The 25,566-nt window shown below is 47.1% G+C and overlaps 1 protein-coding gene and 1 non-coding gene across 2 annotated transcripts in view; both read left to right on the top strand.

Moving 5' to 3' along the window:
* Nucleotides 1-25,566, top strand: part of LOC119439977 (membrane metallo-endopeptidase-like 1) — a 668,359-nt gene that overhangs the window by 54,587 nt on the left and 588,206 nt on the right. Inside the window, exon 6 of the mRNA XM_049662695.1 lies at nt 5,428-5,621. Coding sequence (XP_049518652.1) covers nt 5,428-5,621 — 194 coding nt within the window. The remainder of the gene's footprint in view (nt 1-5,427; nt 5,622-25,566) is intronic.
* Trnat-ggu (transfer RNA threonine (anticodon GGU)) lies at nt 21,631-21,702 on the top strand. The gene has a single exon. It is a non-coding gene; the product is annotated as a tRNA-Thr (tRNA).

Below are 25,566 nucleotides of genomic sequence, written 5' to 3'. Positions count from 1 at the left end.
AAATGTTAGCCGTAACGTTAAGAGACAGGCAGAGATCAGTTAGGATCGGAGAGCAAACGAGGATAGCCGATATTGTATTTGACATTAAGAGAAAAGAAGTGTGGCAGACCCAACGAGGTGCAATCTTCGTATATACAGCGAAGCTTTGTTGGAGTACACAAAGTGTCGAAGCACGAGTACACCTACGCGCGCACACACGCAAGCGCGCGCACACACACAAAAGCGCGGGCGTACGCCTTTTATAGCGAGCCTTTTCTTACGCGTACTTGCTGACTACTATAGCGAGTACGACCGAGTCCTTGAACGCAAGATGGTTTCAGAGGGAGCATGCGCATGCGTACGTAGCGCAATTCGAATCTATTCTATTAGCAAGAACCATTTCCTTCCTCGTTACCATGCAGCTGCGGATGCGCGGAGGCCCACTTTCTGGTTTTTGTTTTAACAGTGAAGCTGTTCTAGATAACCGTAAAAAGTGCCGCCTGCTGCCGCGAAACCTCACCGAGCTATGACGTCACTGCGCTGCCTAGCAACCTCCTCGCGGAGCAGCGTGTGCCTTGCCTCCTCTCTGTGCCGTTCACATGTTGCCTTGATATGGGATGTTAAGCAGAGGGAAGGAGAGCATGCGCGAGGCGCGCGCATGCTCATGGAGAGGGAAACAGAAAATAAGAGCGAGTTAGCAAATAAAATTTTAGCAGCACCAACGAGGCAACGCGCAGAGCTGCTGCCGACGCCACCCGCGTTGCCTAGCCGCGCATGCGCCGAAGCAGTAGCGATGACGTTACCTGGCGTTGCATAGTAACCGCCGGCGCAGGAGCGCGCTCGCTTCGCCCGACACAGACACGGCTCCGCCGAGCACCCGCCAGCTGCGCGCTACTGCACAAGCGCCGTGACATCATCCCGGCGTCTCGTCTGCTGCGCGCCGCCCGTACATTGTGCATAGCTTTCGCCAAGTGTGCATGCCCTTGGCAAAAGCTATGCACTTGCTGCGCCTAGTCGTGTCAACTTTCGCTAGATACCGAGCGGCTAGCCTCCAACGCGTTCGGCGTCGCAAGCAAGAGCGTTCTTGGCACTGTGCCAACCTTCTTTGGCACACACGGCACAAACGTCATGACGGTGATCCAGCTGTCTGCAATTGGTACAGACATCCGCACTGCTGCGGTATGGGGTGCAGCGGTGAACGGCTCCCAAGTATTTGATGGAGTGCCGGACTGCGTTTGCGTCGAAGGGGTTAGGATGAAGTGCGTCTTCCCATGCACCGGGCTGCTAGTATGGTGTACTCCGGATTCTTCTCAATAGAGTAAATACGGATTGCCGGGTTTCTTCTCGTCGTCATAGACGATTGTGATGACTTACGTTTGTGATGACTTACAGTCATCCCCTTGCGTTGGCCTCTTCGCGGCATCTCGCCAACCTTGGTTAGCCTGCCTGCGTTTGTAGCATGCCTGGAACGCTGTCGGCTCGTAGGCGCCGACGCGTCCAGCGCTAGTCACGCGAAATTGGCCGGAAGGGAAGGTACCTCGGAAAAAGATCACTCGAGAATACCTTCCCTACATGCGTAGTTAAGTTAAACCAAGTTAAGACCTAGCAGCAACCAAGTTAATACCATCAGTAGCGGCCAGTGAGACTTCAGGATCGACCGTTTGGCTGTGCCTAAGCTTTGTACGCCGCAGTGCAAACTTTCCCGTTTTTTTTTTCTGTTTCCCACGTGCGGCCAGCGCCGCCGCTACCGCGGATGCACGGAGGCGAACGTCATTCGGTCGTGGTGCAAGAAACCCAGCAGCACGGGCGGCGCTCTTACTCTGTTGTGATTGGTTCGGTAAGAGAACAAAGTCCTCAAGTGCATTTCCAACGCCAGCTTCCAACTAAATGCAAGGAAATGACGACTTGCCAGCAAAATCGTTAAAGTACTCGGTCGTGTCTTCAGCAAAGACGGAATTAGGCTAGCCGCACATAACATTGACGCCGTGCTCAAATTTTCTCGACCCTGCAACCAGAAAGAGCTTCGCAGCTTTTCTGCCCTTGCCTCGTACTTCCAGCGATTGGTACGTGACTTCGCGCTTACTGCAACCCCTCTTTACAGCCTCCTGACTTTCGGCACCTTTGTGTGGTTTGATGACTCCAGTGCAGTCTTTGACAATTTAAATCACGTCATGATCTCAAGCCCAATCTTTCGCCACTTTGATGGTAACGCCCCGACCATCCTTCCTACTTATGCTAGTGGCCACGAGATCAAGTAGCAGCGTATGTAAGCGGCACCCTTTCCACAGCGAAGCTGTTTAAGCCAGCCGTAATTCGTGGTTTGTGGTTCGCATCAAGAAACTATCAAAAAAGGAAAGACAATAAACTTTATTGCCGAGGCGAGATTCGAACCCATGTACCCACGGTGCCAAGGCGAACGTCGTAACGACTAGGCTATAGAGCCTTTTCTATTTATTGCCATTTCACAAACACAAACAACAATTATCAGATAACGTGTACATATTCTAAATACACCAGCTACAACTCGGCCAGTGTATGTGGCTTAAAAATGGTTCACAGAAGCCAATTGATCCAATATAGGTAGCCACTCTGGGGGTTCACATTGGGCTCTGAACAAGTCTCGGGTGTAGATCATACTCTCAACAAAATAGTGTCTTGCTGAGTGAGTTTGTATATAAGCCTGCCTAATATCCATCCTCGTCTTCCATACGCTATGCATGCAAAGCAAGATTAGCATATCACTCGGCACTTCCCCTATATCCGCACATGGAAGAAACCAGATTGTAAAAGGGCTTAATGGAAATTTTTTTAAGGGTTCTTTCAAGACATCCCGCAGAAATACGGGATCATGGCAGTCTAGAAAAATATGTTCTATTGTTTCCGGTTTCCTACAGAATAAACAGTTTACTGACCAAGGTACAAAAAGACCTTTACTTTGTAACCATGGCTTTACAGGGAGTGTCGGTATGTATTTGAAAAAAGAATGTTTTAACTGAGGACCTGACCGACATTTCTTTAACACGTTTTAGCACATCTCGTTCAGGACATAGCTTGTAGACAGCTCGATAGACGGGTGCGGTAAGAATACATCAAGAATATCACAATACAAAGGCTTTTTCGTAACATCAGAAAAGTATTCATATGAAAATCTTGCCTTGAGCAACCGTATAGACATAACCACTTCACGCAAATATGAACTAAGCGGTCCTGCTTTCAAAGAAAACGATGATACAACAAAATCAGATAGATAATGCTGTAATCGTGCTTGGATAACAGTTCTCAAAAATACATCAGTTTGATACCTCAAAAAGAAGAATCTGTTCACCAGCTGCTTGAAGAACAGATGCGAGATCCCTAGACCCCCATTTTTCACCATATCAAACAAATTGCACCGGCTGGTGCGCTCCCACTGCGATCTCCATATAAAGGTCGCAAATACTCGGTGGATTTCTTTGAACCAAGCTTCTGACCATGGTCATCACTTGCAACACGTAGAACACTTTGGCAATTTAAAAAATATCGCAAACGGAAGCTCTTGCAAATACTGAAAAGTTATGGCCACCCCACTTATCGGTAGTACTTTTAACGCGTTTGTTTTCCTCAGACCAATATTATTCCGCATTTCGGTAATAATTTAGTGGAACTTTGAAATACTTTCCTGGGGCAGCTGTCCATTTCATATTGCAGTACACATTGGGTGTGCGCTGCCAGATGTCATGCCAAAATCCAAGGCATTTCGGCCAAATGATCGCGCTACCTGTTGCTGTGCAGAAAGCTGTAGGTATTTTGGCAACTTCTTCCACGCTTTTCGCCTCAGTACAAAACACGGCTATGTCGTCCGGATAGGCTAGAACCCTAATTTTACTACTCAAAAATGTATAGCCTCGAATACGTGGTGTTGCAAGTTAACCTAAACAAAAAGTTTCCAGGTAAATCGCAAAAAAGAGGAGACAAAGGACATCCTTGTTTCAAGCTTGACCCCACGGGAATTGAATCACTTAATTTTTTGTTAATCACTAATTTGCCTGTACAATCATGATACACCATTTTCACACCTTCAGTAATCACAGATCCAACATTTACATGCTCCAGCAGTAAAACCAAGACTTCATGTACAACTTTATCGAATGCGTTATGTAAGTCTAACTGAATCATGGCTACGCGGTCATGCATTGCGTCACAACATTCCAGAATACTTCCAGCTATGTGTATGTTCGTAAAAATTGATCTACCTTTAATACAGCCACGCTTGCAGAACATGCATTTATGCGAACCATATGATTTGCGTTCGAGCGTCGTCGTCTTTGTCGACAGCTGGTGTGTTCGCACGATTGTGCTCTGCGAGCTAAAGAAGAGGTTTGGCGGGCTATGCTCGGGAGAGAGAGATAATGAAAATGAGATCGAGAGAGAGAGAGAGACGCACTCACGGAGCGGGTCTGCTGGAACACGTTGTCAGCATTGCGACGCGGTGGAAAGCGGTGTCCGCATTGCAACGCGCTGTCGGTGTTGCAAGCTGCGCTATGCAAGGCGCAGTGATGGCCGTAAGTCCAAGACACGCGAAAATAAATTATTATCATCATGAGTAGTAAAGTGAAACGTTTGCACGCACTCCCGCAAAATGATGGGCTACGATCGCCCAGCTTCGCTGTTTCAAGCGTTGCGCGGCCGAGTGCAAGGTTAAGCGTTTTCATTTTTTTTTCAAAACGAAATTAAACCACAACCAAACAGAAATGCGTTGCCATCGTTTGATCTATTGAAAAGTTCCGTCGTTTTAAAATATATACAGTGACAGGAATTTTCAATGGACCAAATGCAACTTGAAGAATAAGAAGCCCAAATTCGGGGTTATTTTTCGCTTACTTGCGCATCAGTTTCGGCTGGTCGACTAATCGCTAGCAGTAATGTAAGCTGATTACTTGCGGGTGTAAGGAAATAGTCATGCATCGTACCAACATTAGGCAATCCCGAAAAATTTTCGTCAGTTCACCCATCGAAACTGATGCCGCAGTTGTGATTGCCATCATTTTATATATATATACGAAGAAATTATTTCCATGGATCCGGTGTTTAATAAGTTACAAGAAGTGCAGCCGCTCGTAGAAAAACAACAACATTTTAGGTGCGACATTGCGCCCGGTGTCCGGCCTTCATCAAGACTCTTGATGGAGGCCGGACCCCGGCCTGAACGTCTAAATTACAATTTCTTTGTTTTTATACGTGCGACTGCACTTCTTTTAACTTTATATATATATATATAATATAATCTGTCCGAACCAGCAGGTTAACTACACCTAGGGCTTCCATGTTATGTGTGTGCCTCAGTGCGATGCTTCCTACGAAAGACTAAAGCAGTGGTTCATGTCTCAAGGCCTTTGAAATGACTAAACTACTAAGTTTACTCTGACACTCTCATCTAAATGGTCTTACCATTATATTTAAAATTTTCAGACAAGAATGATACTCCTGGGGATTTCGCCAATGTTCTAAAGGCATATGGATATAATAACTGGCCAATGAATAGTACAAAAAATGGCGATCCTGGATGGAATCTTACTGATTTCTTTAACAATTCTGGAATTAATACGCTCTTTGAGTTGGATCTAGTTAAAGACCCTGAAAACGCCTCGAAACCCGCTATTAAGGTAATTGCAAATTTTGTTTTTATTGCGCTGACCATGTTTAATGTTGCGCGTGCAATTTAGGTGGTCGTGGGGTGTAACATTAAAGCATTTATATGCAAACTGTTATAAGCAGTCTTTAAACCAGAAACGTAATTTCGACCATTTCAATACAATTTATGGTTACGCTACTTTATTTATATGTGTCTGCTTTGCCGCCATTGTCATGTTGCTCAGTTTTGATATGATGCGGAGCAATAAAAACTCAATTGCAACGATACTGCGGTAAATGTCTTTATAACGAGCTGAAAGAAACGTTGGCCTCAATCACTTTAGTGAGTTCTGTACAGCACCAATAATTATTCTTACCACAAATAGCAATAAAAGAAGCTACAGGCAACGCGAAATTTGCCATGTAAAGCGAGATACAGGTCAACACCTACTTCGAAGTAATGAAAAAGGTGTAAAACCGCAACGACCAGAAATCACCGAAAGAGGTTTATTTCCACAATAGGCACAGCGACCGGTAGAAAGCGTGCACACGGCTCCCGCACTGAGTCCGGAGATGCGTCCTCAAGTTGTAAATGCATTGCACGGCGCCCACGAAGTGACGTTTTACGTGTATTGCAGGTCCATGGGTTTCCTTTTTGCGCCCGCCAATATCGCACACTTTTTTCAGATAAGCCGGACTTGCGCTGAGCGGCTATGTTGCCGTTTTTTCAGCGAAGTCGACAGCTTTAATGATAAACGACACTGAAACCTGTCTTCTCGTGCCGGTGTTCATCGCTCACTAGTTCATACACAAAAAAAACGAATCACACACGATGTCGATCGGAAGAGCCAAAACAAATGGGCACAGTGGCAAGAAAAAAAATGCCACCAAACATAGTTGGATATAAATACGGCTTCAGTTAGGCGTTAGACAACGTGCACGACATAGATTGCCAGACGACGATTCAAATTCTGCTCAAGACCGCAATATGAGACAAATGATGACTTTAGCCAACTTTCTTTCTGCAAGTTATATCGACTGATATACAGGTTTTACGCTACATATTTTCATGGGATAGGCGAACGAAAATCTCGGCACGCAAGCAGCCATTTTAATCTGAGATTACTAACCAAGTGATCTTGCATACTCATAAAAGCAACACTAGACAAAGAATTATTTTATTGGTGCATGTTTTATCTGTTGCCTCAAATCCTGAATTCAGATGCTATTAGTGTTTTTTGAACACCGCTCATATATGCAACCTAGACAAGTATGAAACAATACCAATTTTTTGTCGATGTCCTCATGCTGAACCAGGTTGCCAAAGGAAGAACAAAACATCATTTATCTTTTGGATGCATCTGCAACAATTATTCTACTTGCATAAGCATTGTCATTCCACCAACATTTGCAGTCAATGTCCATTAGGACTGCATATTCAAGACCGATATAGGATACAATGGCACAGCTTAGCAGAACAAATAGCACCATGCAATAGACTGCTTTGCCACTGGTATTGCAAGCAGGCCCCCATGGCTGAGAAACAGCATGCAAGGCAGCACACAGACATCCTTCACTGGTGCAACAGCTGCAATGAAATACTGATATCAGTTATTTCTCACCGGTCATCCAAAGCAAAGCACGAACATTTTTATATACAATTGCACTCTTGCATATAAGCTTGTCACTGAGTTACTGTTATTGCTGTGAGATAGCTCACAGTATTTTATCAAGTGCTAATGGCCTCGTTTAACTCATTTGCAAAAAAAACTATGAAGCACATTTCTATTCGAAAAATGAGCTGACAAAATATTTTGCCCTGCCTAACTTCCAACACTCGCATGCATTTTAGAATAATTATTGCAAAGATGCGTGTAAGCTGAAAATTAGTCTACGCAACTCTAGACAGTAAGTGTGAGCCTTCCTTAAACAACAGTGTTGACATATATTGTGGTTTGTTTTTGTACTTGTTAGAATACATATAACTTTGGAATGTCCGTAATGCACGTTTGGCCACCGCTATTCTATGTCGAGGCTACGTTAAAAATTACTTTTCTCATGCGTTTGCTTTACAATTACGGCCGCATATGGGCAAAATTTAAGCGGCAATCCTCCCTCACAGAATACATTAAATGCTCACGTACTGCTTCAGAACGTTAGTCGTCAGCCTGGTAGCTGCCAAAAAAAAGAAACGAATGCACATTGCCAGGTATAAAATAATCCGATCCTTTGCAACGACCCTTAACGGGTACCACGCGGACACTATCAATTGCGATCGTGCACGATTGCTCGGGCTCTACTACAAACGAACGGGCACCGTGTGACACCCGTGTTACCTAACACTGCAGATGGCACAAGGTTACGGCAGTAAGCACGCTACACCATAATTTCATTGCAATGAAGGGGCATGCACATCGAACATGCTCTATGAGGTCTTCATAAATCAGCAATCTTCCAATCCCGGGTGTGAACACTGCGATAATGCACGCCCAGCCAGGCACTGCGTCCGAAGCTTACAGAAAAATAAGAATGGCTAAAATTTCACTGTGATACAATGCGTCACCGAATATTGGTAACATAGCATTGCACCGCGCCAGGAGAGATTGCTAAGGGGTACACAGCCTTCACTTAATTTTGGAACGCCAAGCACACATCGCAACCCAGTACTAATGCTAACGTCAGTAAACCAGCGGCCTCATACAGAATACAAAGCAGATGCTAGAGGTGTCAACGCCGCTTAGATTGCCTATGCGCCTCAGTTGTAGTGAGTATGCAGTCGATACAACAAATGGAACACCCCTTTATCACAGACTCGCAATGTCGCTTTGTCAATCCTAAGAGCCAAGGAATCTCGTTAACGAGTGTGCTCACACAACACTATTGAGCCCATCACCAGCCCTCGCGGAGCATTTCGCACGCGCGACGTGCACCAAAAACGGAAAAAAGATACTTAAATCACTTACTGGTGTAACAATAAAGCGCCGTTTCCTTCCTATTCACAGTTAAATCATCAATGCGACTGGAATGCCACCTCTGTCGTTCGCCATTTGCAGCCACTCGAACGGTTGTTTGTGCCGGAGAAATGCAACCCAGAGTGTAGGCGCGATGAAGGGTGGTCAGCAGCGCCACCATTCAAACCAATCCTGCTTCTTTTTGTGTATTTACTGTACTGTCCTGCGAATAATATTCAAACAGCGTTATCTATGGTGATATTATGTAACTGGTGGTGAGAATAGCAATGTCTTTTCTTTATATTCTTTGCGTCTTAATTTTTCACTCGTGACATGTTCAGTTGCCCTCCACATGAAGTTACGGACAGCTCTCCGTATTTCAAAAAACAGGGCTCACGTCCGTCTTTTTTACGTAGAATCCAGCCGTTTTTCATAAAACAGAACGGTCTACGTAAATTTTACGTAGGTTTTTGCTGTAAAATTACGGAAATTTTGTACAGTGTAGTCTACCGACATGGCGTGACAGGTGCAAAATATCCCGGTTAATCCAAGGAAGTTTATTATTTATCTTTTTTTTTTTGTTTTTAATGGAACGTACTTATTGATGCAAGATTTCTCCAACGACTCAAAACAATCAACAAGACTCTCAACATGACTTTCGGCACTGAGTGACAAAAAATGGTCAAAGTTATCTGCCAGAGTATCTGTGATAGACGTATCGTCAGCCTTGTTAAAATCACGAAATGTGGAATAGCAAGAGCGTTCATGTGAGATAGGGCAGGTAATGTGCTCGAAAACTGCGTTATGGTCCAAGATTCCTTCCAAGATATCGGAATTGTATCAGGTTATGTGACAAAGAAAATGTATTTAAGTCTCTAAATATAGATGCACAAGTGACGTAATATGTGAGCGAAGGCCAGTGAATGCCGGGAACTATCGACGCTATGCTCATGTATGAAATGCGAAATATTATCGAACAAGTCACTAGGACTATCAGGAGGGCGATAAAGACCACAAATAGTTAAATTCTGTTTATGCGCTAGCAACTTGCACCAAACCGATTCTACATTAGGAGGACCTTATAAAACCTTAATGTTAAAATCTGAATGCAAAAGCAAAGCAACACCACCACCGCTCTTATTCTGACGGTCATGCCGGACAGCAATGTAACCAGGAGGCGTGAATATCTTCCTGAAGCTATGTTTCTGTGATGCACATAACATGAGGAGAACATGAAGAAACCACCGAAAGGAACTGTGGCAATTTGTTGGTTATGCTTCTGGCATTAACATTCAAAAGCATAAGATCTGTGCCGGAATGATGGAAATGACAACCTAATGATGAAGATGCCTTTGGAACTTTTGCGGTATAATCAAAACCAGGAGCTATTACTAAACTATTGGAGGCACTGTCCCAGTTATGACACACGTTATCAATAAATAAACGATCAAACCTCATTTTAATCACCGACCCGTTATTTCCCCTGCTCAACCGAAGCGTCCCATAGCTTTTTGCGAACTGCGCGCACTCTGGCCGCAAAATCTTCGAAAATCTCATGCCGGTAATTTTCAGCTTATAATGGTTTTTCGGCACTACAAGCTTATCGCTAAAATCAAGCAACTTTAGAATGATAGGGCGAGAACGCCCAGGGCGCATTCTGCTTAACCTATGTAAGCGTTCCATACGCGGACAGTCAAGGGAAAGCCTTTTGAACACGTTCACAACCTTGGAGTGCAGTGCGTCATGATTCTCGTCGCTATCTTCTGGTATAACATGAAAGTTATGTTATTTCTTCGTGATCGGTTTTCAATATCGTCATATTTAGCAGTTCGGTAACAGTGCACTTTAGGCAAACCGCCTCAGAACGAAGCTGACCAGAATCTTCATCACGCAGTGCCTTCGAACAAGAGTTTTCGAGAGCATCAACACGCAATTCCAAAGCATCGAAACGTGTATTTACAGCTCTTTAAGCGAAACTTTATAGGCTCACAAGTTTCGGCGGTGTTGGTGGTGATGGTGGCGGTGTCACGCTGAAAAGTGGGCCGATCCTGGCGATAGTGCAGATAGGGTCCACGCTCATTGGCATATACCAGGGACGAAAAAGTTAGAGAGAAAGTGAGGAAAAAAGAGAGAACTGAAGACAGAGAGAGAAAGTAAGATAGAGAGAATGAAAGAAGGAGAGAGAGAAAGAAAGAAAATCACCACGTAGGTCAGAGATACAAAGAAGTAGAGAAAGAGAAAGGAACAAAGAGATGTAGAAAGAGAGGAAGAAATAAAGAGAGAGACAAAGGAAGAGAGAGAAAGAATAAAAATCACCACGAAGATCAGATACACACACGACAAGCTTCGTTTACCCCCATTTTCTCGACAGGGAAAGAGCGGGTGATTTTTGTTTTCCGATATGTCGGGATATATTTTTCTGACAAGCAACTAAATCGGAAAGAACCTTCACAAGAGATGGGTTATCACAACTTGATATTGCCAGCTCGACCGACATCTCTAGAGCGTTGAGAAAGCTTTCTTAAGACTCGTCAGGTTTGCCAGTTTTGGATGCCGGTCTCCTGGTGCCGGGATTAAGCTCAACGTCACCACGACTAAGGTAATCGATGACATCAGGAGAAAATTGTAAAACGCATAAGCTTTGCTTTTAACAGTGGAACGCGATATCATTCAGAGATCCCTGACTGCTTCTCACGCTTCCCGACAACTGCAGCTTATGCAACCGTAATGGTTACCGGGAAACACTGGCGGCGAACGCTATGCACGAAGGCGAGCTTTGTGGTAGAAACGCGCCCTCTTGCGTGGACCGATCCCGGACTGAAGCTAGGAAACCTATGTGAAAAAAAAATTCTTCGAGAATATTGAATCAGAATATTTTCATGCGATATAAATATTACGTTTCAAATATTTTTGCTTTACTAAAACAACAAAGGGTATTTTGTTTCTATTTCACAATCTTTCACAGACTGCAAACCAGCTATTATGTCGTGTGGAATGGCGTTGCTCACTTGAACACGGCGGTTTCATCCTATTTTTTTATTTCCTTGCATGTTTGTTCAAAGTGTGGCATGCGCTTCACTTCAAATTTTGCGTGGCCTAGCGCGCGGCACTCATTGGTGAAAGGTGGGAGTGCAGATATTTTGTTATCGTGCAAATTCATCCTGCGGCATCCGACGCGCCGCGTCTCGTCGTGACGATAAATGCAGAACGCTCTGCGAAGAAAAGCCGCTCTATGTTAGTTCACTGTTCGTAACACGGGCTCTGAGTGTCCGACGGGAAGCAATATTAATAAGTCAAAAGTTTTCTAAATCATAATGTGGGGCATTGTTGTCTTGTCTGATAACTGTTCGATATGAATACATGGTGTCGTCCGGAATTGCGAATGATTTTGTGAAAACGTTTCGCATATGTTGCTATACATTACGGCCGTGTGCTGTCCATAGTGCTTTTCATCCATTGAAACAAGTGTTCTTTGGTAATTTATATTAGTTGCATTATTCTAGAGAAAAAAATGAAGTTGCGTTTGAAACCTCTGTGGCACAGTCATTTATTTCCATCGATTTCCCTCGCCAACCCACGGGAGCAACTGCCGTCAATAACAGCCTAATTATGTTCAGATTAGGACATATGCCACTCTTACCCTTCAATGACAACGCTGGCACTTCAGCTGAGGCGAGTCGCAAGCTCGCCTCAGCCTCAAAAGAAAAATAACTGCTGCCGTATAGGTCGAAATGCCGGACGTTCAAGAAATTCAAACATTCGCGCCAAGCAGCCTAAGATCTGCCGTCACGGCCATTTCCGGTTAGGACGACACTGTTTATATATATATATATATTGAAAGACGGAAGACGACCAGGACAGGCAGCACTGGCAGACCCGTTTATTCCACCGGCACGGCCGAGGCTCAAACACGAAGAAGAAGGGAAACAGGGATGATGATGGCTATATACAAATGAAAACGATGAAGTACGTGAAATGTGCTTACACTAATTTCCCCCCCTCGTGGAAGCGGCCAACCTGGCCGCAATCTAAAGATCGGCTGAACGGGGAATAAAGTGATTCATGCGGGAGACGTGAACAATTTCTGCACTACGACGACGGCGGTCCTCGACGGAGTGAAGCGGAGTGACTAGATAGTTCACTGCGGAAGTTTGTTGTAGGACTGTGTAGGGCCCAATGTACCGGTGAAGGAATTTCTCGCAAAGTCCAGGGGTTCGAACCGGCGTCCAGAGGAGGACTTGGTCTCCAGGATGGAAGGCGATGTCGCGGCGTTTACTGTCGCAGCGACGTTTTCTTTCTTCTTGGGTAGCGGCGGTGTTGCGACGAGCAATTTCACGGCAATGCGCGAGTCGAGCTGCAAACTCTTCTGGGAGGGAGGTGTTAGGCGAAGCAGGAGATAAAAAGAATTCGGAGTCGAAGACGGAGGAGGCAGATCGTCCATACACCAGGAAGAAAGGGCTGTAACCGGTAGTTCGTTGTGTCGCAGTATTATAAGCGAATGTAACACAGGGAAGTATGTTGTCCCAGTTTGTGTGGTCAGGACGTAAGTACATAGAAATCATGCCAGAGAGCGTTCGGTGGAAGCGTTCAGTAAGGCCGTTGGTTTGCGGGTGATATGTAGAAGTGGTTTTATGCTTCGTATTAGTCTGCCGCAAGACTTCTTCGAGGACGTGGGACATGAAGGCTTTGCCATGATCGGACAAAAAAACGCGAGGAGCACCATGGTGCAAGGCTATGGATTGCAGGAAAATGTCAGCAACCTCAGAAGCAGCACCAGATCGAAGAGGCGCAGTCTCGGCGTATCTTGTTAAGTGGTCTACCGCTGTGACGATCCAGCGGTGACCGGAGGGCGTCAACGGCAAGGGACCGTATAAGTCAATTCCAACGCACTCGAAAGGTTCGGTCGGACATGGCAGAGGCTGAAGAAAACCGGCAGGCGGGGATGTGGAGCGTTTGCGGTGCTGACACAACGCACATGAGGCAACGTATTTGGCTACCATTGTGGACAATCCAGGCCAGAAGCAGCGGGTCTTAATGCGGTCGTAGGTCTTGAGGAAGCCTAAGTGGCCGGCGGCAACGTCATCATGAAATGCTTCTAAAACTCGAAGACGAAGGCAGCGAGGTATGACTGGGACCCACTTGTTACCCGTAGGATGATAAATATAACGATGAAGCACCCCATCTTGAAGGCGAAATTGCTGAAGCTGGCGTCGCAAGCGGCTGTTGGGTGGTTTAGTTAGGCCGCGAAGGCGATCAATGAGAGTTCGACAGTAGGAGTCTGCGTGCTGAAGGGAAGCTAAATCGGAGCGTGAAGAAAGCTGAGCTTGATCCAGTGACATTAGCGTGAGCTGGTGGGCGGCAGGCGTAGCGTCAGAGTGACGTTGTAGAGACGGGGAGTGCGCACGATCGATAGAAGGCGAAAGCGGGCATTGAGACAGTGCGTCTGCATCATGATGACATTTGCCAGACCGGTACGTTATCGTGAAATCATATTCTTGTAAGCGCAGTATCCAGCGTCCCAGGCGTCCTGACATGTTCTTCATAGATGACAGCCAACACAGAGCATGATGGTCGGTTACGATGGTGAAGTGGCGACCATAGAGATACGGGCGAAACTTCTGAATGGACCAAACAATAGCCAGCCATTCCTGCTCTGTGATCGTGTAGTTCCGTTCAGATGGCGAGAGGGTCCGGCTAGCATACGCCACAACCTTCTCTTTAGATGCGGGACCCCGTTGCAGGAGCACTGCTCCGATGCCTTGCGCACTTGCGTCAGTGTGGAGTATAGTGGGTGCCCTCTCATCAAAATGGCGAAGCACCGGTCCGGAAGTGAGATGTTTCTTAAGGGCTTGAAATGCTGACTCACAGTCTTCGGACCATGTGAAAGAGGCGCCGGTGACCAGGAGCTTATGTAGAGGAGCTGCTATTGTAGCAAAATTGCGTATAAAACGGCGAAAGTAAGACGCCAGGCCGAGAAAGCTGCGCAATGCTTTTTTTTTGATTTGATGGGCAAGGGAATTGAAGCACAGCAGCAATCTTCTCAGGGTCAGGTTGGACGCTGTCTTTTGAAACGACGTGACCCAGCACTTTGATGCTTCTGCTGGCGAATGTGCACTTTTTAGTATTAATCTGGAGACCAGCATCTGAAAGGCATTGGAGGACTTCGTCTAATCTCTGTAGGTGTTGGCTAAAGCTGGAAGAAAAAAAAACGATGTCATCCAGATAACAGAGGCAGGTCTTCCACTTAAGGCCACGAAGAACAGTGTCGATCATACGCTCAAACGTGGCTGGAGCGTTGCACAGGCCAAATGGCATTACATTAAATTCATAAAGTCCGTCCGGCGTGGCGAAAGCGGTTTTGTCTTTGTCAGCCTCGTTCATGGGAATTTGCCAATATCCCGATCGCAGATCAAGGCTGGAAAAATATTCCGCTCCTTGTAGTGTATCTAAGGCTTCGTCAATTCGAGGCATGGGATACATATCCTTGCGTGTAATCTTATTGAGCGCTCAATAATCAACGCAAAAGCGAACGGAACCATCCTTTTTCTTCACCAGAACGACAGGAGACGCCCAGGAACTGGATGAAGGTCGTATAATATTTCGTGCAAGCATGTCATCAACTTGTTCTTCAATGATCTTCCGTTCCGACTGCGAAACACGATATGGGCGACGGCGTATAATTGCAGAACCGTCGGTTTCGATGCGGTGTGCAGCTACGGAAGTCTGGCCCAATGCGGTGGCACAGCTATCAAAGCAGGATTTGTGCTTAGCCAAAAGGGCGAGTAACGCATCCGACTGGGCAGCGGTTAGGTCAGAACCAATTAGGGCTCGGAGAGAAGAAGAATCCAAACCTGAGGTTGGTACTTGTGACGAAGAAGGGGAAAGCGCTGCGACAGAGATCAGTGGCGGGTCGGTGAAGGTTGCCACGGTCATCCCTTTGGGCAACAATACAGGATCTGGGGTTGTGTTGCAGGCGCCCAGGAGAGCTCGGCCACATGAAAACCGGACGAGACAAGGGGCGACTAGAATTCCTCGTGAAGTGCAGCGTGAAGAGGAGGTAACCAGTGCGTCTCCATCGGTTAGCTGGCCGGATGTGACAGCTACAATGTGTTCGTGACCAGGGTGCAGGACGTAATCTGCAGCGACAGCCAAGTTCAAGATGGAGGGTGACGACTACAAAATAGATGCATCCGTGGTATCTGTGATGTGGACGACTTTCTCCCTACATGATATAACAGCGGAGGCAGAATGCAGGAAGTCCCAACCGAGAATAAGTTCATGGATGCACGCGGGTAGTACAATCATCTCAATGTGGTGACGAATGCCGTCGATCAAAACACGAGCCGTACATTGTCAGTCGGGGTGAATGGGTACGTTATTAGCGCCGCGTAAAACGGGTCCAAGATAAGGCGTTCTAAGATATATATATATATATATATATATATATATTGCGACGTAGCATTTACACGACCTTTAATACGCCCCGAAGACGCGGCGGACCATTCACACTCGAGGCACAGATCAGTCTCATGATGAGTCCCCACAAGCGATGAAGACGACGAAGCCGATGAGAGATGTACATGTGCAGCCAACGAAGAAGTCACTAAGAAATGCCCACACCAATTTCTCCCACATGCGAGTGGCCAGCTTGGCCGCAACTTAAAGGGACGGCGAACGCCTTGTGAAAGGCTTCATGCGAGAGACGTGGACAATCTCGGCAGCGCGACAGCGGCGGCCAACCACAATAAGTTGGACACGATAATTAACGGGAGAAGTCTGCTCTGAGACTCTGTATGGGCCTATGAACCGAAACTGAAACTTTTCGCATAAGCCAGGAGTGCGAACTGGTGTCCGGAGTAGCACTTCATCGCCCGGGCGGAAAAACACTGCGCGGTGGGATGCGCCATAGAGGTTCTTGTGGTCATGTTGCCTTGCTTCAGTGTTGATGCGGGCGAGCTGGCGACAGTGGAGGAGGCGTGATATATGTTGTTCACAAGAGGATGCAGCTGGAGTGACCGGGGCGGAGGAGAAAGAGACGTCAAGAAAAGAAGAGGGCGAACGGCCATATACGTGGTAGAATGGCGAGTAACCAGCTGTGTGCTGTACGGCGGTATTCTACGCAAAAGTCACGAATGGCAAAATTGCGTCCCAGTTTGTGTGGTCTGGTTGAATATACATGGCTATCATGTCGGAGGGCGTGCGATGAAAGCGCTCAGTCAAGCCGTTGGTTTGAGGGTGGTAACTGGAGGTTGTCTTGTGGGTGGTGCCGGAGGCTCGGAGCAATTCGTCTACAATTTGTGAAAGGAAAGCCTTTCCACGGTCGCTAAGAATGACAAGAGGAGCACCGTGACGCAGGATTAATGCTTGAAGTATAAACGCAGCCACTTCAGAAGCCGACGCCGAAGTCACGCAAGCTGTTTCGGCGTAACGTGTCAAGTGATCGACGGCTGTCACTATCCATCGATTGCCGGTGAGAGTCGTGGGTAGGGGACCATACAGGTCAATGCCAACGACTTCGAATGGTGCAGACGGACACGGAAGTGGTTGGAGCTCTCCGCTTTGACCAGATGTTGGTAACTTTCGAAGCTGGCAAATGGCGCCGGAAGCGACGTACCACGCTACACTTGTGGATAAGCCAGGCCAGTAGAAGCGACCTTTGATGCGGTCGTACGTTTTCTGGAAACCAAGGTGACCAGCAGTCATGTCGTCGTGATACGCCTTAAGGACATGCGCGCGAAGAGAGCGAGGTAGAACAGGCACCCAGCGTTGACCGTCAGGGTGATAGATATGGCGGTACAGGGCGCAGTTCTCGAGCTTGAATTGCGTCAGCTGTCGACGAAGGCGGGCGTTGGTAACCATGGCATGGTGTCGTAGGAAGGGGGCAGCGAGAAAGCGCATCTGCGTTCTGATGCTATTTACCACACTTGTAGATAATAGTGAAGTCGTATTCTTGAAGACGGATAATACAGCGACCGAGGCGTCCAGACAAGTTCTTGAGCGTGGAAAGCCAACATAAGGCATGGTGGTCCGTAACAATGGTAAAATGGCGGCCGCGAAGATAGGTCGAAACTTCTGTACCGACCAAACGACAGCGAGGCACTCCTTCTCAGTGACGGTATAAGTCTTCTCGGTGTGCGTCAGTACACCGCTTGCGTAGGCGACGACCCTCTCACATAAAGACTCATCTCGCTGTAGGAGAATACCACCGATGTCATGACCACTAGCGTCCGTATGTAGAAGTGTGGGTGCGGTTTCATCGATATGGCGAAGTACTGGTTCAGATGTGAGGGAGTTTTTCAGATGGGTAAACGCTGATTCACATTCAGGAGACCACTCAAAGGGAACACCCGACCCGAGTAATTTGTGCAACGGGGCAGCTATTGAGGCGAAGTCACGTACGAAGCGGCGCAAATAAGAAGCGAGGCCAAGGAAACTGCGTAAATCTTTGGTCCGTTCGGGGCGAGGGAAGTGAAGAACCGCTGAAACCTTATCGGGATCAGGACGAATGCCGTCCTTGCTCACAATGTCTCCCAAGACCTTAATTGTCTTGCTGGCAAAACGGCACTTTTTTGTGGTCAGCTGTAGGCCAGCGTTGGCAAGGCACGTGAGAACTTCACCAAGTCGTTAGAGGTGTTGAGAGAAGGTGGAAGAGAAAACAACAATATCGTCGAGATAACACGAGCAAGTCTTCCACTTTAGGCCACGCAGAACGGTGTCAATCATGCGCTCGAATATTGCGGGTGCATTGCAGAGGCCGAATGGCATTACATTGAACTCGTAGAGCCCGTCTAGTGTTGAAAACGCTTTTTTTTTCTTTATCGTCCTCATGCATAGGCATCTTCCAGTAGCCAGAACGCAGATCAAGACTCGAGAAGTACTCGGCATTCTGCAGTGTATCCAAAGCATCGTCTATGCGCAGCATAGGGTACACATCCTTGCGCGTGATCTTGTTGAGTGCCCGATAATCAACACAAAACCGGACAGAGTCGTCTTTTTTCGGAACTAGAACGACGGGGGATGACAAAGGACTAGCGGAGGGACGTATTATCCTCCGTTGCAGCATGTCGTCGACGTTTTCTTCAATGACTTTCCGCTCGGCGAGAGAGAAACAATATGGTCGACGGCGAACAATGGACCCGCCATCTGTTTCTATCCGATGCTTGATGACGGAAGTCTGTCCCAATGAAGTGGCATGTGCGTCAAACGAAGTTTCATACTTTTTCAGCAAAGCAAGCAACTGCTGTGACTGTGAAGAGGTCAGGTCAGAACTGATGACCAGCTTCAAGGGCGGAGAGATATGCGGAACGTCCAACAGAAGGAGCTTCAGAGGAAGCCAGGTCAACAGAAACAACAGAGAGATGCTCGCATTTAGTGACGCAAGCCAACGTAGTGCCCTGAGGGATCAGAAGTTTTTCGGATGTCGGGTTGGTAGCGCAGACGAATGCGGAGCCATTCTCAAACCGGACCAGCCTATCCCTCTGCTGAGACATAGCGCAGATGGTTGTACGAACACGTCACCATGGTCAATGACATCCGACGCGATTGCAACAGTTCTCTGATGGCAAGGAAGTAGCTCTGTGTCTTCTGCAGCAAGGAAACGAAGTGGTGCGTCCTCTGTATGAAGCGAATAGGCGGTGTTCGGTCATGTGGAGAACACGTTTCCGACAGCAGATGGAAGCGGACGCCGTAGATAGAAAATCCCATCCTAATATCAGCTGCTGGGTACACGAACTTAGCACTGCGAATTGTATATAATGCAGAATTCCATCAATGTAGACACGAACAGTGCACATGGCGGCAGGTCGAATCGCGTTCCCTTGAGCAGCGAGTAGCGTAGGTGCATCATAAGGAGTGGTAACTTTCCTGAGGCGCGAACACAAATCACGGTGAATAATTGACAAACTTGCACCAGTGTCTATTAAGGCTTCCACGTGTACTCCTTCTACGAAGACAGATAGCTTGTTATGCGGACGCGCTGGAGGAATTTCTGTCCTGTCGAGCAATGCAGCTTTTCCGCCAAAAGCTGCATAATTTAGTTTTCCGGGCGACGGTCGGCGAATGGAGAGGCTGGTCGAAGTGGCGAGGTAGAGCGACGAAGGGGTGACGGCGAGCGGCGTCTGGCAAGGACGGTAGCTAGGAGCCGTCGCGGAGGTTGCAGGTGGCGATGGAGAGCGGTCGGAACGCTGCGCATAAGGACGGCGTTGAAAAGAGGCCCCAGCACAAAAGTCGTCCCGTTCGTAGGTGTCAAATCCGCGCCGCTCGTCTTGCTGCCGCTTGTGACAGAAACGTGCGATGTGGCCACGATATCCACAGTAGTAACAAATAGGTCGGTTTGGACACCATGGTGGAAAGTAAGGTTGGTTTGATGTGCTGGTAGACATCGAAGCCAAGTGCGTCTGCGTTGGTTTTGTAGGCATCGATGGCACGAGGGCTGGGGTAACTGCGGCTACTTGCGCGTACGTTGGGGGGGGCTAGGGACTAGAGGGTCCGTATACGCAGTACCCGCCATAGACGCCAACTCCTCCTTGACAACGTCACGCAAAGTGGTACTGGGGGCCTGGGCAGGAATGGGACCTGCCGAGAAGCCAAGAGACTGCAGCTCTTCTCGTATGATTGCGCGGACCATTGTGCGCAACGATGGATCGGCGGTAGGGTTGTTGTCAGGGGTGTCCGGGTGCGGCAATCGGACAGATTCGAGTTCGTCGAGGCGCTGGCACGTAGCTACAATGTCAGTGACGGTAGCCGGGTCCTTGATGGCCAACGCATTGAAGGCGAGAGGCCCAATGCCTTTGAGTATGTGGCGTACTCGGTCTGATTCGGCCATGGAAGCGTTGACGCGTCGACAGAAAACGAGGGCATCCTCTATATACGAGGTATATGACTCGCCGAGTTGTTGTTTGGGAGTGTCGAGTGTCTCCGCGATGGCGGAACAAACAGCCGGAGTACCAAAAACTTGTCGGAGCTGCTGTTTGAAACTACTCCAGTCGGTGAGGTCGATCTCGTGGTTGAAAAACCAAGTCTTCGCTACGCCCGTCAGATAGAAGGAGACGTGGCGTAGCTTCATCACCTTGTCCCAGTGGTTAGCAGAACTCACGCGGTCGTAGTTGTCAAGCCAATCTTCCACATTTTCACCGTGAAAGCCAGCGAACAGATGGGGGTCCCGCTGGGGCCCACTGACGATCCAAGATGGAGAAGCTGCGGCAGGCGGAGCCAATAGTGTAGACGTAGAAGTGCCAGATGGCTCGTCCTGCGGCACGTTGGCGGACAGCTGGCACAAACGGCGACCTGAGCGAACCTCCACGAGGTAGAGCGGTCGAGCAGAGGACGGGGGACCGAGGAGCAACCTCCACCACTTGCGACGCAGCGTTTACACGACCTTTAATACGCCCCGAAGACGCGGCGGACCGATCACACTCGAGGCACAGATCAGTCTGAAGATGAGTCCCCACAAGCAATGAAGACGACGAAGCCGATGAGAGATGAACATGTGCAGCCAACGAAGAAGTCACTAATCAATTCCCACAATATATATATATATATATATATATATATATATATATATATAATGAACAAGAAGAAAGGGAACCGAGGGGCCCGATATTTAATAAGCATAGAATAAGAAGCCAACAAACAATGACACCAAGGACAACATAGGGGGCATTACCTGTACTTCCTAATTGAATGAAAGCAATTATAAAAATGGAAAATGAAAATGGATGCAAAAACAACTGTCCGCAGGTGGGGAACGAACCTACGTCTTCGCATTACTTGTGCGATGCTCTCACCATTGGGCACTGTTTGTTGCCTTCTTATGATATGCTTATTAAAAATCTGCCCCCTCAGTTCCCTTTCTCTCGTTAATTACATAACGAGGGCTCGAATCCGGCAACAATGATGCCTTCAGGTAGCATATGTGGGTTTATTGACCAGTTGCCATCACCCAAAACAGATCACGTGCTCGTGACGCCTGCGGCAGAAACGATGTTCCACATCCGCCCTATGGTTTGTGAGTGGTGGCGCTGGCTAACACTTCCAGGGTTAGTTGTAGTTGTAAAACATAAATACCCCAGAAAGCGGATGGGAAAACGGCTCCGCGGTAGCTTAATGGTGAGAGCATCGCACGGGTAATGCGAAGACGTGGGTTCGTTCCCCACCTGCGGACAGTTGTTTTTTCATCCATTTTCATTTCCATTTATTTAACATTTCTTTCATTCAATTAGTAAATACAAGTAATTTCCCCTATGTTGTCCTTGGTGTCCTTGTTTGTTGGCTTCTTCGGGTATGCTTATATATATATATATATATATATATATATATATGTAGATATTGCTTGATGTTAGTTCCCCCCCCCCCCCCCCGATACGTAGATGGCGACGGTTGCAATGAGCCGCAATTTTCTTGAAATGTAGGCTTATATGGTAGCTACGCAATCATTTTACACATACCTTGCTGCCGCTGCTGCTGCATTACCCACTGCCGGGGCACTCGAACGGCGGAGCTTTTATACTGTTGATGCGTGATGTCACCGATCTGATAGCGTCACTTGTCGGAGTTGCCGCGATAGGAGCAAGGTAATTATACCTGGTAGCGAAGCTTCCATAGAAGCCCATACCTTCAAAACATGGCGGTTCATGGGGCTTAGCGCCATCTATGTGAGGAGGGAACACCTCCAGCGGAAAATAATCTGACGTCATAGCTGTTGAAAACAGAGGTGACGGCGTTTTGTTCCCTACGGCGCGAAATTTGTTTTCGGATGCCTGCCATTAGAGCTGTATATTCAAATGCCCCGCCATTCGACTTGATGGGCGTTCCGAGCTTTCAGCGCGGAAAGCGATGCAGGAAAAGGTCAGCCGTACGGGTGTCGAAATCGCACCGCTGCACAGAACATACTTTTTTTGGAGGCCGGCGAACGCTTTGGGCGTAGAGTGCTCGTCCTTTCGTCGTACACCAAAGCCCGCCGGCCAGCGCTGTCGCAGGAAAACAACTAAAGTAGCCAAGTATTTGGCGGTCGCAACTCACTACTTTTGACTGCACACGTTAAGAAACAATGAAGCTACCCGTGTCACCAATTCAGACAAATGTCGACAAGCAAAACAACACATGTGAGGGGGGCGTATTGTAATAGTTGAACTTTACGAGCCCACCTTTCTGCACAATTCAAGAGCTGTATTGCATTGCAAGTGATAGCGGTGTCAGCGCCCGCCGCTATCGATGAACGCTCTTACGGTTGGCGCTCAAAAAAAGGTATTTATTGATAAGGATCAATTTAAATAGAGTTAAATCAAGTAAAATACAAAGTAAATTAGCAAGCATGGTGTCACACGCACAAGCAAATATGAACGCATCTCACTCGATGACCTCGAAAATTCGATCTCAAAACGCTGTAGTGAGTAAGCGCGGCAGCAGCAGCGAGCGAATTGACGTTCGCCCCGACGCTCGGATGAACGCGAACTCAGCCGCTAAAGCGCAGCGCAGGAAGGAAGGACTCTGTCCCCGCCGCAGATGGCCGTCAAGATACAGCCGCCCGGCCGGGAGCGCGCGGCGTAGTAAGCGCTAAGTAAGCTACGAGGAGGGCGTGCTACGAGAAGGCGCGTAAGTACGTCCTCCTCGTAGCTGTCCTCCGATGATGATGACAGCTACGAGGAGGGTGTGCTTACGTGTACCTTGCTAGCCTCGCGATTTCTTGACTCGATAAACATCTGAGTCGCCAGCTGTCTGCTCCCTCCAATGAGAATTGTGGCTTCACATTGCGGTTGAGATCAGCAATGGTTACAATGTGAGGCTAAAAGCACCATTCCTTTACCGTCCGTTACGGACATTGTTGTCATGATCTTTTAGCCTCTGTTTCATGCGAACCGTAATTTCAGGTAGTATTTAATTTACAGGTAGTATATTTAGAGCTTAGAAAGTTCGTTCCGTGTGCGCCTCCTATGCTGCTTTAATTATGCTGCGACGGGCCTTCTTTTGCAGTTTGTATGGATTATCAGTGTTCGGTGTCGCTGTACTTCTCTAGACTAGGTAACAAAAAGACTGATTAGATAATGACAAGCACTTGTAAATTGTGCAATTAAAATGTGAGTGCTAGGAAATCAAAAGTGTAAGTAGTTTTTATTATTTTTCCGAGGAATCACTTATGAAGCCTGGGACTTAAAGCTAAATAGTCTACATGGCTAGTTTCATGTACGGTAAAAGCGTGATAGTTGTCACTGCTCGCATTCGTACATAACAAATATTATTGTTGCGAGCAGGATAAACACCAAGGCCTAAGGAACATAATCTGCATGATTACTTATATTTACGGTAAAAGCGTGAGAAACGGAACTGTACACATTTTGCCTTACTCGGGCTGCAAAAAAAATGCAGTTCACGTATTGTACTTTCGCCATTTAAGAAAAACATTTTCTTACTCTTTCAGATTCGCGATAGGCCCATAGGATTATCAAAAGGCAGCGAACTAATGAAATACCAGCAACTTCTTATGGACCTTATGAGCTCAGTAAACTCAAGCTATGACAACGCATCTCTACAAAATTTCGCTGACCGTATAAATGAGATCGAGGAATTGCTCCACAATGTAAGTGATCAAGTGTTTTAGTAAATCAAAAAACATAACTGAAATAGTGAAAGCTGGGCTAATTGGTTCTATGCGAGACTAACTATAAGAAAGACGACCCAGAAGACGGCACAGCACATTTGGGACCTTCAGTGGGTGGTTTATTTGGAGGCGACAAAAGTATGCAACTTAAAAAAACGAATATTTAATCAATAAACCCCAGTTAGAGGTGTTCACACCACTAAAAAAAGGAGGGAGTTTGGCTGGCGGACCTTTTCAATGACAATTATCGGCGTCATAATAATGAATGTGATATTATTTCGCTACCCGTAAGAAGCTGCGCTATGCCATGTTTCGAAACTAAAGAATTTTTGTCGTAAGGCATGATATTTGTTCAACCAGGTGCGTTAAGCAATGACCAGGCTTCTTCGTAAAGTTTTTTTTAAACGTTCTGCTGTTCACGCCACATTCTTGTTGATCAGATGTCCCTTCCATGTAAAGTTTTCTTGTCATCTTTTTTGTCAACACATGTCATCTTTGCTTGCATCATTTATTCAGAAATCTAAAACCACCGTCGCCTGTCCACCTCTTCATCAGAGAAGTGAGTTTCCGGAATTAAGTGAACAGTTCTGTCGTGTCTGACGGAAAGACAGTGCAACGGTGGAGCGAAAACAATACGACTTTATTGAGCCATCAACTTAAGAGCGGCGGGGAACTGTCCGGTTCGATGTTACAGCAATGAAAGCGCACGCCAGCTTAAATGCTGGCGCTTTTGAGCACCACCAAAGGGTAATAACGCTTGCGCCGCTGCCACGGCGCTTGCCTAGCCATGACGCCCCTTGTCGCGCGACATATCTCCCCCACACTTGTTTACCGCGCCCCAATTGGATTAGGAGCTGTAGCCTCGACGTCGACTCCGTTGGTCGCGTCGGCTGTTTGAGGTGGATGCGCTCTCCCCCTCTGTTGAAACTGTCGCGGTGCGGGCGTGCTTCTCTAGCTGTCTTGCGTGACACGCTGCGCGCGCCCCGACTACGCGCTCTTTTGTGACACTGCCCACCACTTTAGGAATATTATGCAATAATATTCAAGAATACACAAAAGAAGCGCGCACAAAAGTCCACTACGCACGAGTCCCTAGGTCCATAAATGAGTCCACCACAAATCACGCATCACTCTCGATCACATCGAATACAAACACAATTCACACATGTACACTTGGACTACACAATTAACACATCTCTCGCGTAACAAATACACTTGTATTATAGAATTTACACACCCCTCGCGTAACAATGACACTTGTAGTGCTACAGAAAAACACATATCTCGCGTAAAAAGTTCACTTGTACTATACAATAAACATCCCTCGCGTAACAAGGCAAAAATATGAAACAGCAGGTACAACAGGCATACAAAACTACGACAGGGTAGTTTACAGAACACAAACAAACACTATGTTCGTGATGCATAACG

The sequence above is a fragment of the Dermacentor silvarum genome, chromosome 2 (assembly GCF_013339745.2).
Source record: "Dermacentor silvarum isolate Dsil-2018 chromosome 2, BIME_Dsil_1.4, whole genome shotgun sequence".
Classification (NCBI taxonomy): Eukaryota; Metazoa; Arthropoda; class Arachnida; order Ixodida; family Ixodidae; genus Dermacentor; species Dermacentor silvarum.
The sequence above is the reverse complement of the archived record's forward strand: the minus strand, read 5'-3'. Positions and strand labels throughout refer to the sequence as shown.